We start from the raw sequence: 15,697 nt of genomic DNA on the forward strand, positions 1-15,697 counted from the left end.
GATGTACCGGCGAACGAAACGGTACATACAGGGCCAGTAGTACCGAAGCTGCAAGCGAGTGTATGTCTTTGACACACCGGCGTGACCACACTGCGGGTGTGTCATCGGAGATGTCGGGGAATAACGAGCAACCATTTATAGCCGATGGGTTGTAGTTGGGGCAGTAAAGCAGGTTATCCCGAACAGCGAAGTGTTGTGCTTGGCGGCGAAGCGGCGGGAAATGGGAGCGGCCGTGCGGTTTGACAGAGAATCCAAAAGCGAAGAGATCCAAGGGTCTTTGCGTTGCTCGGATGGCATGTCAGAAATAGTGATGGCCATGGCACCACTCGCGGATATAGACGAGCAGACAGGCTCAGAAGCCAACGGCGAGCGGGATAGGGCATCGGCGTCGGAATGCTTCCGGCCAGAACGGTAAACAACGCGGATGTCGAATTACTGTAAGCGTAATGCCCAACGAGCGAGCCGACCATTCGGATCTTTTAGGGAAGCCAACCAGCATGGCGCATGATGGTCAGTCACAACGTCTAACGGACGTCCATATAAATACGGTCGAAACTTTCCGATGGCCCAAATGATGGCGAGGCACTCTTTTTCAGTAACAGAGTAGTTCTTCTCGGCTTTGGTGAGGGTGCGGCTGGCATAGGCAACGACGTACTCGTCAAAGCCATGCTTGCGTTGGACAAGTATAGCACCGAGGCCGACACCGCTAGCGTCCGTGTGAGTCTGTTGGAGCAGACGGATCGAAATGTCGCAATGTGGGAGGCGTCGTGAGAAGGCGTCAGAGTTCCTGAAATGCATCGTCGCACGCCTGCAACCAGGCTGATATATCAGAACTGCCGGCAAGACGGTTGGTCAAGGGGGCAATAATGGAAGCAAAATTGCGGACCTAGCGTCGGAAATAGGAGCATAAGCCTACGAAGCTTCGGAGCTCTTTGATTGTGGTTGGTTTCGGGAACGCAGCAACGGCACTAAGTTTCGTAGGGTCAGGAAGGATACCGTTCTTGGAAACTACGTGACCTAGGATGATAAGCTTGCGAGCGCCGAAGTGGCATTTCTTCAAATTAAGTTGAAGTCCCGCCGTGGAAAGGCACGTAAGAACTTGCTCGAGGCGGCTGAGGTGGGACGCAAAGTTGCTTGAGAATACCACAATATCATCCAAATAGCATAGGCAGGTGTTTTATTCCAGACCTCGCAGAATGGTATCTATCATTCTTTCGAAAGTGGCAGGCGCGTTGCAGAGGCCGAAAGGCATAACGGTGAATTCATATAGTCCATCAGGTGTTACAAAGGCTGTCTTCGGGCGGTCGTCCTCTGCCATGGGCACCTGCCGATAGCCGGAGCGTAAACCTAACGAAGAAAAGAACTGTGCTCCGTGCAGGCAGTCCAAGGCATCATCGATACGAGGGAGAGGGTATACGTCTTTGCGCGTTATTTTGTTGAGTCGGCGGTAGTCGACGCAGAACCTGATGGACCCGTCTTTTTTCTTGACGAGGACTACCGGTGAAGCCCAGGGACTGTTGGAGGGCTCGATGATGCCACGTTTCATCATGTCCACTTGCTCGTCGATGACACGGCGTTCAGCAGACGACGCACGAAAGGGACGTTGTCTTAGAGGGGCTTGTTGACCGGTGTCAATACGGTGGACGACTGCGGATGCTCGGCCTAAGCATGGCTGGTCACGGTCGAATGAAGTGCGAAAACGCTGTAAGAGGTTCATGATCTCTTTGCGCTGGGTTGGTGTGATCTCGGAATCAATGGCACCGGAGAAGACGTCCACAACATTATTAGCCGCAGCGGGTGAGGTGACAGCATAAATCGGGAACGATGCCGTGGGATCAGGTATGGTAGCCGGGAAAACGCAGTCGTAAAGTTCGTAGCTTCCCAGGCATTCTCCGCGGAGCAGTGATGACGGGCTATCCGAGGAATTGCACACATAAAGGGCAGCATGACCATCGGAGAAAGTGATGACGGCAAACTGGAAGCAAGAGATTTCGACGGCGCGCAGACGTGACCGATGGCATAAACAAAGCAGGTGATTCCGGAGGAGAGGCACATGACACCGGGACGAGGGCAGCTGAGAAAGGCGCAATGTCGACGTCAGAAGCAGCAAACACTTTACACGAAGCGCGATCATCGGAGTCGAAGCATGGCACAGATAACGTGAGTTCAGAACGAGCGCAGTCGACCACAGCAGAATTTGACGAAAGGAAATTCCACCCAAGAATAACGTCGTGCGAAGAACGGAATAAAACGACAAATTCGACGACATACAGAACACCTTGAATGACGACTCGCGCCGTGCACAATGATGAAGGCTGAACATGATGGGACGTAGCTGTCTGCAAAGATACGTCGGTAAATCGAGTGGTTACATTGTTCAGACTTCGGCATAGTTTTTCGCTAATTACAGTGTCAACAAGTGCGTGAACGTCAACGCCATCTATAGAGAGCTCGATTTCGTTCGGGGGACAGCAATTAGGTCTTGAAATTTTCGCCGACAACGCAGTTCTTGCCTCCGGAACTGCGCCTGTCAGTTTTCCCCTCGGGGTGGGCTGTGGCGGCGTAACATTGGAGAAATTGATCGGCGACGGCGTGAAGGCGAAAGGCGTGATTCGAAGGGTCGGCGACTGGAAGGTATGTCCGTAGAAGAATCGGCAGGAACGGGATATCCAGGCTGAGCAGGCATGTAGTTGGAGGCCCCGGTATTGTCACGAGAAGGGAAGCTGCGACGGCGGCAGTAGCCGGCTATGTGACCGGGGATGCCACATGAAAAGCATATGGGCGCCATGGGCTGACGGCAGGAACACTGTTGGTTGTGTAAGGAACGGTAAACGGGCGTGCATTGGCGGTGACGTATAAGCGTTACGAGTTGCTTGCAATGTAGGCGGAGATCGTGAAGCACGTGGCCGAGCAACAGCGGCAGCATACGTCAGTGGTGCTGTAACAGGCGGTTGAGCATGACTTGGTGACAAGGCCTCGGCAACTTCCGATTCAATGACGTGACGAAGGGAAGCTGACAAGGGCGCAAGCGGCTCGGATGCTCTCGTGATTGTATATAGCTGCCGTGCAACCTCCTCGCGAATGTACTGCTTTATGAGTGGAACTAAAGCGGAGTTGTCGGTGGTGTCATGGCGAAAGTCCAACGATGAAAGATCCGCCGTGTCTTGAGCAGCGCAACGCAGCTCATCGTAGTTCTGGCAGAGCTCAATTACATCGGTGACCGTCTGGAGACTTTTTGCAGCAAGCATCTGGAATGCACCATCATCGATGCCTTTCATGATGTGCTTGATCTTGCTTGCCTCGTCCAGAGTCAAGTTGACGAGCTTGCAGAGGAAGAGCACATCTTCTATGTAGCTTGTGAAAGTCTCATCTTTTCTCTGTACGCGGCCACGCAAGCGCTGCTCAGCACGAAGCCGACGCACAGCAGGACGGCCAAAGACCTCTGTGGGAGTTGTTGCGAATTCTGACCAGGTAGAGAAATCGCTTTGATGATTTCTATACCACAGTTTCGCGACGCCGGTCAAGTAAAAGTTCACATTTGTCAGATTCTCGCTGGCGTTCCACTTATTGTAAACGCTCACCAGTTCATGCTCGGCAATCCAATCTTTGACATCTTGGTCGTCGGTACTGCCAAAGATGGGTGGATCACGTTGCCGGAGTGCGCCAGGGCAGAAGACAGGTGCAGACACGGGATCCGGAGTGCCCTGAGACGGTCCCGAATCATTCATCGCCAAAGGTAGTCGTAGTGTCTGGCTGCGAAGTTCCAGCAGTTCCAGGGTGAGGACCAGATGGTACCCAGCACCTCCACCATTTCAAAAGGGGTGTTTTACAGGCAGGAGTTGACCCGAGGAAGCAGCGGTTTACTTTGCCCAAGAGCTAACACGAAATTGATTGATTGATTGATTGATTGATTGATTGATTGATTGATTGATTGATTGATTGATTGATTGATCCTAGAGGAATGGCCCAACCCACCACGGGGGATCGGCCACGAATCGTGCGGCAGTAGGATGTGTGAGTGGAAAAAAGGGATAATTCTGAAGAGATAATATTAGGTAAGCGAAAATATTATTTGCGTTTGCGGTTTCCCAACTGAATGCTAAAGAGATAGAAAAAAAAGGAAGAGAAAGAGTGAGTAAAATAAAAGCATTAAATAAATAATAACGATAAATCAAATAAATAAAGAAAGTGTGTACTAGAAATATTAGCATGGCAGTTTTTTTATTCGTTTATATAGTTAATTACTGCCTCACATATGTCCCTGTTGCAGTGACCCAGTGCCGACTCCCCCAGGGAGAGTAATGCCGTTACGGAAAGCTGAAACCCAAGTTTTCGGAAAGGAGGTTCAAGAAATCTTTGCTTTAGGTAAGGAACAAAGCCAGGACTGTGTAAGTAAAAATTTAAAGAGGGAATTCTGCATCGCAGTCTAGTTAATGTAACTTCTAATTGTCTTGTGCCACACCATCAGCTATGCCATGGAAACCTAAGGTGCTGAAAGTCTGCCCCGTTTAGAACAGAAGATCTTGTGTGTTCCTCTCGTATACAATAATATCGAAATCGTGCGATAGTATTTTGGGAGGAGGATCTTACAATCTTCAGGACCAGGCCCTGAATCGATGCCGCCGCCAATGTGTCCGCTGCTTCATTTAGAGTTATTCCAGTATGACCTGGCACCCAAACCAAACGGACAATACGTACTACATCATTGGGCATATATGTATATAATTCTGACAGGCAGCTCGATGACTTTGGTACTGTCAAAGCAGCGCAAACTGACAAAGAATCGGTCAATGTAACCACTGAAGAAATAGATGCTGGGAGTTTGCGTAATGCCAGAATAATTGCCATTAATTCTGCGTGGTATATTGGCGTAAAATCGGGCAGTCGAAGAGAAAAGGACCAGTTTAATGCTGTTGAATAAATGCCCACTCCTGCCTTCTCGTCTGTAACGGAGGCATCTGTGGCTATGATTGAACTTATCCGTAGACTCTTAAGGTGGTCGTTCAACAACCCGTTTAAATATCTAATAGGCAATAGTTTAGCATGTTTTGGAAATATATCATCAAATTCTATTATTTTTTTATGATTCAGTACACTTGGGAAACTTATTTCGCGCATTGTTACTTGTAACGGCTCCAACAGCTGTTGTAAGAAAATTATTTGAGGACGATGTAACCGAGACCACTCACAATCAAAAAATCTGGACGGCTCGCTAAGAAATATACATTGCGAGCGTCTGTGTGGGGAGGCATAGATGTTTAGAAATGTCTTGACTGTTAGAATACGAAACGTAGTTTGCAGAGACGGCAGGTATGTTTCATGGTAAAGAATATTATTAGCTACAAACTTAGGAAGACCTACACATATCCGTAATGCCTCGCGTTCTATAGTTAGAAGAGGGCGTAATTTATAAGCGGGTCCCCCACAGAATAACACACATCCAAACTCTAATATTGGTCGAAACAGGCCAGCGATCACAGCACGTCGTCTTTCTCTTCCCCCTTGCTCGAGCCCCGTATCCACTGCCTTCATTACAGCTCTTATATATACCCGAGTGAACAGCATAACAAGCGAAGAAAAAAAAGTGCAAACAGAAGCAAAGATACGAAACAACTGCACATCAACTATCACTGAGCCTGCTACCCTGACTCGTGCATCCCAAAAAAAATCACAGCATATCCACGGGGTGAATGATGATGAGTGGGGCGAAGCTACGGAGGGAATCATCTGTAAACCGTGAAACTCTTCCGTGAAATGCGCCCAGTACATAATATAAAGAGTGTGAAACATCGTGTATATATTAAACATCAAACTTTTATTGTACTGTTGGTTTACGTGGTCCCTTCATTATCACTTGTGATCGGTGAAATGCAAGGAAGAAGTCCGCTCCCGAGCGAAAGAGCGCCAAGAGCGACCGCATTCCCCGCTCGCCCTGTGCGAATTAAAGGCAAGGCTAGAGGGAAGACAGGACGCGCGTTCCACGACGCGAGGTCGGTAGCATGCCCAACGAAAGCCAACGGAACGCGATCGTGCAAGTGCTCCGGCTTCGCATCGCCTCATGGTTCCATTTAGCGTCCCAAAACCAAATATATTGCTCAAGGTGTGCCTTGCGTTTTTCGTAGAAATAATTTCTTTATCATGTACATTAAGACGAAAAGTTGAAAGCTCACTAGAGTGTATCGCCCGCAAAGCATGTCTTTTAGTGTGATTTAACTCTCGTACGGCAGGGTCCTCGCGCCGTTGCCGGTCCACCTCGCCCGTTGACGATCGGGCGAGGTGGCTACATAAACATCTGGCGTTCTTTCGTTCTGCTTTTACAAAACATCTGGCGTCTTTCGTTGGTTTATTTCATCAATCAACGGCGTTTTGAACAAAATTTTTATTGTTTAATCACGCACAGGAGAAATCTCACCAGGCACTACCTTGGAGGTAAACAATGGCTGCTAATGGGAATGAGAGACAGAAGAAGTCGGCTTTTAGCTAACACTTACACTTCTACTTCTACTAACGTTTCCTACTGGAACATGCCAATGGCTGCTAATGGGGAATGAGAGACAGAAGAATTCGGCTTTTAGTTAACGCGCACGCTGCGAATTTTTTATTGTTCAACAACGCACAGGAGAAATCTCCCACCGGCACCACCTTGGAGGTCAAAGCGTAAGACTTGTTACGCACTACTACGATGACGACGACTACGAGGGACGAACGGGTGCCGCCTTAAGGAGCTTCGCCCCTAAAAACAGAGCTCCCTGTCTGACAATGCACCTGATGGCTTGCTTACGCACGTGCTCCTTGTACAGGATCCCATTGTCTTGCGGCGCGTGCTACGTGGGCCAGACGGGCAGATGCCTAAATGAGCGCTTACGGGAACACGCCAATAACGTTCGTAATGGCAAAGATGGCTTCCTGGCGCTTCACGTGAGCCCGTGTGGGTGCACTCCGCAGTTTGAACGGACCACAGTTCTTGATAAGATTAAAGGAGAGCACGAGCGCATAATCTGTGAGGCAGCTCAGATGGCGCGTGAAAGAAGCACGTGTGGGTGCACTCCGCACTTTGAAAGGACCACAGTTCTAGATAAGATTAAAGAAGAGCACGAGCGCATAATCTGAGGCAGCTCAGATGAAAGGAGCACGTGCGTAAGCAAGCCATCAGTTGCATTGTCAGACAGGGAGCTCTGTTTTTTGGGATGCGCGAGTCGGCGTAGCGGGCTCAGTGATTGTTGATGTGTAGTTGCACGGCCGCTCGATGAAAAACAAATGGTGCGGCCTGCCGCGTGGAGCGGATACTGCGTCGCGCTTAGTGCTCCTGGCTGCCGCCGCGGCGCCACCAGTGGGGGAGCCTCTGGGGAGACCGAAAGCGCGGATAGCGGCTTGACAGAGCAGCTGCTATGCGCTTGTTAGTTTTAAAGACGATAGTCTTTCTTGGGGAACTTAAATGCAGAAATTTTGGTCTGTCTGTCTGTCACCCGATTCAGCCACCCAGCCAAAGTTGAACCGCTTGCTTACGGCCCACCCATCTTGAACTGGTACTGCTGTTCATTCTTGTGAACGTTGCCTATCAAAAAGTAAATATTACGCATATATGAGGCGCAACATCACTAGGTAAGTATTAGGTGGTGTGTTCCTTTAATAGAAAATACATAGATACGTAATTCTAAAGACCCAAGTTTCTTAAGCTGCGCTGAAAATGCGACGCGCCAACGAAAGCCCTCTGCCACGGAGGAAGGAAAGAACTTTCCTCCTCCGTGCCCTCTGCACCATGGCCACCTGGATCGGGGCGCGCGGCGGTGTTGCTGCGGCCGTACCATTCGGCGCGCGCGCCTTTGAAAAAGTGTAATTGAGGTAGTTCCGCCGCGTGCCGCGACGCGGCGGTCTCCTCCTACCCCCTTGCGGACGATGCCAACGATGCCGCGCTGGCCGCGCCATAGACAGCCGCAGACGTGATTGGAGAAATGCGCAGTGGACATCGTGCACGTGGTGACTGGAATCAAGGTACGCTGTTATGTATTCTTAATCGGTCTTTACACAGTGGGTGTTGGTCTCTGTAGCATATTACGATCGAGATAGACCCAAGCAGCGTGCTTAGGCGACTTCATGTGGCGCGGCGCGTTCAAATGCCATGACACATGTATTGTGCCGACTACGTGATTTGCCGTGCTTTTCATTCTTTGTTTTGGCGCTCGTTTCTCCTCTGAAAGTATTGCCTCGGAAGTACAAGCACATTCATTTAAACGATGTTTGCCTGATCAGTTTTTTTTTAACTGATAATTGGTACTATGCGCCTTTATTAGGCATCTCAGACGAACATTTTTTTTTTCAGTGCTACCACCACCCCCTACCGTAGAAAATTCCGCAGTAGCATACATTGCCGGTTTTATTGCAAAGGCTGTCGAGGAACGCCGGACATGCAACGCCTGCCCAGGCCTACATACATCAGGACCGTCTAGATCAACTGTGATAGGACTCATTAGTCAGCAGACAAGAGGTGCTTTAGTGTTCCCGAAGCCCGAGTTTGTAGCTGTCTTGGTTAACGTGAAAAAGGCCGTTGACATCGCACTGCCACACATTGGCAAGGAAGATGTGTGCAAAAGGTTGACAGCTCTTATTTCTCCCGACTTACTGAGCTGTCCTCTTTTTGGTTGCCCGGAAAGAGAAGATCATTCATCGGTGACTTGCTCAATAGTTGCCAACAAATTCATAAGGCCCCTATTGTCAAATGTTGCCACAAACATTACAGACAGAGTGCCTTACCGTAAAAAACTAATAAATAAGCCGCTAAGCCGCGAAGTATTGCGCGTTTGAAGGAAGCACCGAGAGTGTGCAGGAGTTTGTGTTTTTCGTTTCAAATAAACTCTTCTATGCATCGTGAACGTGTAATGCTTGCAAATCCGCTTGAACACAAAGATGGCAAGTACATAATAAGACAATCATCAGCGGATTCACATGTATAGCTGTATGACAACGGCAGACTGCAGCTCTTAATTCCACAAGTGTTTCACCCTATTTTTCACTTGCCGCAGTATACTTTGACCCTACCTCATCAAGGTAGGGTCATCAACAAATGTTTAACAGAATATAGATTCGTGAAAAAAGATTGCGTTGCCTCGACGCTAAAATGGCATTCCTTCTATAGAAGGAATGCCAATGCGCGAGCCAGGGCCGTAACTAAGGGGGGGTTGAGGGGGTTCTGACACCCCCCGAAATTTTTTCATTCTTTAACTTTTCGGGTGATAGACAAATATTTGCATGCCTTCACAGCGACCATGAGTTGCCAAAGTTGGCCGTTCTACACAGAAACACCCCCTGAAAAAAATTCTTGGGTACGGCCCTGGCGCGAGCTTTACCTGCCATAGCAGGTAAAGCTCGCGCACTCAATGCCGCAGCATCCCAAGGGATCTCCGCCAACCTTCTTTAAGCGGCGCACCAAACTTCGGGTGGTTTCCCCTATTCTGGAAGCACTCAGAAAAAAAAGAGCTTTTAATAAATCTCGTTCTTTCCCTTGCATGTATATTTTTTACTGATATGCTGCACTTAAGAACACCAATACAATTTTCTAGAAAACTGGCGCCCGGAAAGAAGATCATGGTGCCCGAAGCGGGTCCCCCCGCTTCGGGCACCATCATCACGACAGGGAGTGGCGCACACGCAATATATATATATATATATATATATATATATATATATATATATATATATATATATATATATATATATATATATATATATATATATATGTAATGATTATAGCGGTAGCTGCCATCCATCCTTTTATGTGCGTTCTTGTGAGGGGGGAGGGTGCTATGCTAACCCACGGTTACTATACAGCGATATCCTAAAGGCGCCGCAAATCTTCCCGCATAGATAGCAAAAAAATGGAGGGGTAGTAGGCGCGCGCCACGGCGCGGCGAAAGGAGCGGTCGCGCCCCTTTCTGCAAACCGCCTCCTCCGTCCGAATGGAACGGCCGGAGCAACACCGCCGCGCGCCCCGATCCGGGTGGCCGTGTCTGCACAAGCTCGTTTCCCAATGCATTGCCAGATGGCGCCCATAGCTCCTCTATCGTCTTTCGACGACATTTGCAGGCGAAGCACGCAGATACGCGGCCAACGTTTTTGAAAGGGTTATAATAAACTTGCTATAGCGTTAACTATATTAGTAATCGTCCTGCCGAATGTGCGCCGGCGGTGCTTCAACCTATATATAGCAAGTGTTAGTTTTATCTGAAGTGGTTGCTCGTGTGAGTTTCGATTTTTCGCGTCATGTTTTCTCTCTTTTGTTGCCGTTGCGCTGTTCACCCTCGATAATGTATGTTTGTGCTACAGTTATTTTATCAACAGGAGAGTCGCTCATTGACAGGTGCGGTTGTATTTCCGGAATGACTGTTGCTCCCACCTGAGAAACAAAAGCATTGTGAACATCAGGGGAGTCATAATTGCTTTATTGCACGCGCGTGAAAAAAGGATCACTGTGTTATTGGAATCACAGGCGCAGCACTTTCCTGGCCAGAGGTTTTTGCGCCAAGTGTACGAGACGCTCAACAGACATATTAACATTTCCTGCCCAGTTGGCAAGAAGCGTTCGTAAGAGCTTTGTGATGAAAACTTTACAGACGTCCATGGCGTGGCCGTCCGCCCCGCAAGTCCACTTTCAGCACTTCCATGGTCATAGAGAACAGCTGGTCACCTTTCAGACATCTCGTGAAAAAATATCCGACAGGAATAATATATGATGTTGACAAGCCTCTTATTACAAAACGTAGTAATCGGTTTGCCACTTGGGGTACCGCTGTTGAGAGCTCTTCTTCACCACGATCAACGAAACCAAAAGGTTTGTCGACTTGTCGGTCGTATATGACCCTCTGCTCAGTGGCGCACCGACGGGGGCGGGGGGGGGGGGGTTCGGGGGTTGTAACCCCCCCCCCCCCGTAACTGCTTCACGGTCATTGTCGTCGCGAGAATCCAGCGTACACGTTCACGGGCCTTTCAGACGTTGTCATTTCAATTCAAGAGGTGGTCTGAGGTCGATTTTCTCTCATTTACTCCAGAAATACGTTGTATTCACCCATCTACTCCTAAACTGAAAGAGCGCAAACCGCGTACTCTGTGGCTCTGCGTTCACTTCCAGTGAAGTGGCTTTGGACGAAAGAAAAGTTGCTTTCACGGGTCGTCAGTTTGACCCCTCTTCTTTTCTTGCCCCCTCTGATTATTGCAATAGAGCAAGGAGATATTTCGGAATCTTCGAAACAAGCTATTGTTTGTTTTTTGTTTGATTCTCGGGGGAAGTCTAAAAGGGGCTGTGTACAATGATAATGCGCCGCGTGACTTGGCCACAGACGTCGGTGCACAGTGCATGTGACATGAAAAAGTATTACTTATAGCAGCTCATCCAGCTGTGTACGCAGTGCTACATACATGTTTGTCCAGAACAAGAGTTCGCAGTATTGTTTACCGTTTGTAACGTTATTATCTGGTTCACACGGGCAAATCTAATGCACTTACCTGCACACATGCAAATTATACCTGGTTCACTGGTACGTTTCTAATGTAATTAGAGATTAAGATATCAAGTGCCTAAATAGCATTAAATTGTCGGTGTCACATGGCTTGATTTAATGGCACTAATGGCGCGACGACGAAATTGCGCAATAAATATATGTTGGTTTTGCCTTGAATGTGCAACTTCTTTCAAATTCTACGTCATAAAACTCATTTTATAGAAATAACAAACGCTTTCATGTACATTCAATGCCTTACTCGCTATGGAAACGAAACTCGCTTAAGCGTGATGAACATTTCCTGTTGCGATGCCGGTGGCATTCTCGTTACTTTTTCTTAAATCCTTGATATTATAGTGAACACGAATTGTGTCCGTCACGGAGCACCTTTGTTTTCCTTTAAATAGTCAATAATGTACGCTCTCCTTGCCAACAAACATTCTTTTTTCATCATATAGATGGGCTCTACAAAACCACGCCCTCTGCACTCTAAGAAAAAAAAGAGTCAAAAGAGGGTCACGGAACCGTGACTCTCTTCGGGCGTCCATGTGACCCCTTTTGGAAGGTACAGGCAGAGAAAAAGAGTTAGCAGTTTGGAAGGAGTCACTGGACGCTCCTGAAGCGCGTTTCGATTGGCTTCCGTCATGAAAGAGCCGCCGTATACGCAGTATACGCCATACATATCGCGCGCGTGCCCTTTGGCGCCGTTGTGGCGCGTTGCTCGCCGACGGAGACGGGGTTGGCGCCGGGGTGGCGCGCCGCTTCTGGCTTCTCTCTCAGTCGTCTCAGTCAGTCTCCTCGTCTATTGGAATGCGTTGCGTGGTTGCGTTGATAGCGCGGGTTGCGTGTCTTGAAGTCAGTTGAAGTTTCATCAGTTTCATGTACATGCGCGTCTTCGGTGGTGTTGACGCCGGCTCCGTGCACGAAGTGACGCTTGGAGGGCGGAATATTCATGGAGCTGCGGATACGGACAACGGGCGCCAGTTAACGGTGAGTGTACTGCTTTCGTAGGCACTAATTATACAGCTTTAGCTGGGCGTCTGCAGCAGCTCTGCGGAAGTTATCTGCCAGCCATTTACAACACCAGCCTGTGTCTGCGGGGCTGTTGCGGATGCCCAACTAAAGCTGTCAGTTGACGAGTTGCCACCGTTATGCGCGTTGCTGTACAAGCTCCCGTAAAGTGAGCGATGCAAACAATTATCAAGGGTCATTTCTTGCTTATCGCACGTTGTGTCTGCACTAATGAAGGTGCAAGATGTCGTTTTGAGATGCACTTTAGTCTACTTCATAATAACATTTCCATCGACCTTGAGTGTGCTGTGTGCTTCCGCGCGTGGGAACGTGAAAAAAGAACAAAAAAGAAAGCCTGTCTACAGAACGCTCACACGCACTATATATAATGGTTTTTGTTGACTTAAAGACGGCAGTTTGAGGTGCAGATATAGTACGGTGGCTTCCAGAACGTACGCGGCAGTCATTCAAGTTGGACACGCCTCGCCGGTAAGGCGAAAAAGCTAGAGACTTTCGACGGCGCCGGTTGTTGCGGCCGCCGCCGTGAACTTTTTCCTTCGTTACTGTTTGCTGTTTTCATGGTTTGCCAACATCTGCGATGACGCTATAACAGAATCAAGTGAGTGTACGTGATTGTGGGAGTTATGTGTGCTAATTCTAGCATATGACATGTCTGATCTCGACGTAGACGGCGTCCGCACGCGCTGGGTGTCGTTCGGGCCCTCGTACTCGCATGTGTTTATCTGAGTATGGGTTACGTTTGTAAAACATGCGGTCAGTAACCGCTCACGGCGTGCCCCTGACTGCCGGAGGATGTGCTTGGGTGACGGGGTAAGCCGGCTCAAAACCGTGTTTATTCTGAAACCAAATTTTGAAGCGATTTCTCAGAAAAGAAGTGCTTTCATTCGTGTATAGCCAGTGCGTATTGCGACACGAGGTTCCCGCTGCCTTTTACGTGAAAATTTGTTTTCGTTGCGAAATTTGAACTAAACACTCGTGGCAGATGTGTGTACAATAACGGTGTGTTGAACAAAGGGTGCTTTTAAATACAAGTAATGTGTGTGTTTTGGTTATTCCCAGAAACCCGGATCACTTCTCCCGCCTCTTCACTCCAGTTGACAGCCACACTCGGGGAAACGAAGGTGCCGCTCTGGTCTGGTGCCTCACCGCTCGTGATGGGAAAATCAACAGCGGCGTTCGCCCTGTCAACGAGGCAGTCGGTCCTACATTTCTTTTGGTTGGACAAGACGACGTAGGAAAAGAGGTGATTGGCACCCACGCAAAGGAGCCTAAACAAATTTCGTTTGTTGTTTAAGAGAGGCTCACATCATCTTGTGCTGCAAGTTAGTCGCCAAGTGAAGTGTTACACAAGGTACTATTTGAAGTTGTGTTTTACACGATAACGGCAAAAACTTGGTTCCTTACCATACGTGTTTGCATTTGTTGTTGTGTTGTGAGCCTTCATTGTGTCTATGTCAACCACTTATTTTGTAGGTTTCACAGACCTTTACTGCAATTTCATTTTCTCATCATGATATCACGTTCTGCTTTTCAGATACCGTTTTTCATGGTGCTCACGCTGAACAGGAGCGACAACCTAGCAAGCCACAAGTCTGATGCCTCCAGCCGTCACCACTTTTTGATTTATTCTTAATCATTAGGAATAAAGATTGAAACATGATGCCTATTTGTGCAGTTTATTTTGCATTATATGGCACTATGCACACCAGTCACACATTTTAGTTGGCTATACTCATGGAAGCATGTAAATGAGGAATACCCAAACTTCTTAATTGGAAATCAAAGCCATCTTTACGCGCTTTCTATATAACTTTGCTGAAAAATATGTGTTGTTTTGGCGAGTTTTATTAAAATAATGCTAAAACTGAACTATTTTTTCGCAGTCGCTGGGCAGAACGGCAAGTATTATTGGACTTGCTTAAAATGAATACGCCACTATTTTCAACCTTAGTCGCGCAAAAGTAGAGCAAGGGTCCAATGAGTAGCTTAAAATACTTGTGGAGTCGTTTGACGCTTCGGTGTGGGTCGCTTGACCCCCGTAGAAGTGCTACCGTCAAGAGTCGTCTGACTCCCTATAAGTGATAACGTGATCCTCCCGATGGGAGTCTTTCGACTCTTCCTAGAGGGTCAGGGGACTCTCCTAGAGCGAGCCGACCCTGACCCACCAAGAGAGTCACCGTGACTATTTAAAGAGGGTCCTATACGTGGCAAGTCAGAACTCCTCGAAATAAGTCACACATACTCTTTTTTTTCTTAGAGTGTGGATGAAGCTTTTTCATCTAGCGGCCGTGACAAAACACAAACTTAAAATGAAGGCACTCATTCAACGGCAAGCTCTAAAGTATATAGCCACGTGCCACCGCTAAAATGCCCTTTATATTCACGGTCTTACCAATTAGTGCCACTTTTAGGGGCGAAGCTCCTTAAGGCGGCACCCGTTCGTCCCTCGTCGTGCTCGTAGTAGTGAGTAACAAGTCTTACCCTTTGACCTCCAAGGTGGTGCCGGTGGGAGATTTCTCCTGTGCGTTGTTGAACAATAAAAAATTCGCAGCGTGCGCGTTAACTAAAAGCCGAATTCTTCTGTCTCTGTAGAAGTGTAAGTGTTAGCTAAAAGCCGACTTCTTCTGTCTCTCATTCCCATTAGCAGCCATTGTTTACCTCCAAGGTAGTGCCTGGTGAGATTTCTCCTGTGCGTGATTAAACAATAAAAATTTTGTTCAAAACGCCGTTGATTGATGAAATAAACCAACGAAAGACGCCAGATGTTTTGTAAAAACAAAACGAAAGAACGCCAGATGTTTCTAAAGCAAAACGAAAAAGACGCCAGCTGCTTAACGAAAGACGCAAGGTGTTTTCTAAAGCAATGGTTTTCTAAACAATGAAAATTCACAGCGTACATGTAAAATTAAAGTGAGCTGCAAGTCGTCATAAGTCATCGAACCTTTAGTATAAACGCGCCCGATCTCACGTCGGTGATGATGTACTGGGCAGAATTCACGGAAGATTCACGGTTTACCGATGAACCTCCGCAGCTTCGCCCACTCATCATCATTCACTCCGTGGATATGCTGTGATTTTTTTTACGTGCAAACGAGCTCTAACGTAATTCTAATTGGCAGGACCAAACCAAGGTAACTATCGATCCTCCAAAACGAAAAAAAAGGAGAAAAGCA

At 47.9% G+C, this 15,697-nt stretch overlaps 1 protein-coding gene and 1 long non-coding RNA gene across 2 annotated transcripts; both read left to right on the forward strand.

Annotated features, from left to right (window-relative positions):
- The first annotated feature begins 220 nt into the window (after window positions 1-220).
- Window positions 221-8,802, forward strand: LOC125758665 (uncharacterized). Its single transcript, XM_049416102.1, has 3 exons — window positions 221-411; window positions 3,242-3,444; window positions 8,321-8,802. The coding sequence occupies exons 1-3, from the start codon at window positions 221-223 to the stop codon at window positions 8,800-8,802; spliced, it is 876 nt and encodes a 291-aa protein (XP_049272059.1).
- A 3,570-nt stretch (window positions 8,803-12,372) lies between these two features.
- Window positions 12,373-14,188, forward strand: LOC125758577 (uncharacterized). The gene is made up of 3 exons (XR_007416237.1): window positions 12,373-12,482; window positions 13,584-13,767; window positions 14,059-14,188. It is a non-coding gene; the product is annotated as an uncharacterized LOC125758577 (long non-coding RNA).
- Window positions 14,189-15,697: the final 1,509 nt, after the last annotated feature.

Source organism: Rhipicephalus sanguineus, chromosome 5, assembly GCF_013339695.2.
Source record: "Rhipicephalus sanguineus isolate Rsan-2018 chromosome 5, BIME_Rsan_1.4, whole genome shotgun sequence".
Taxonomy (NCBI): domain Eukaryota; kingdom Metazoa; phylum Arthropoda; class Arachnida; order Ixodida; family Ixodidae; genus Rhipicephalus; species Rhipicephalus sanguineus.

Excerpts from the sequence above, each read along its gene's own strand:
- LOC125758665 (XM_049416102.1), top strand. The coding sequence starts at position 221 with ATGGGAGCGGCCGTGCGGTTTGACAGAGAATCCAAAAGCGAAGAGATC. Across the intron at positions 412-3,241 it reads GAATGCTTCCGGCCAGAACG|CAAGCATCTGGAATGCACCA; the intron begins GTAAACAACGCG and ends GACTTTTTGCAG. Across the intron at positions 3,445-8,320 it reads CAGGACGGCCAAAGACCTCT|TGCTACCACCACCCCCTACC; the intron begins GTGGGAGTTGTT and ends TTTTTTTTTCAG.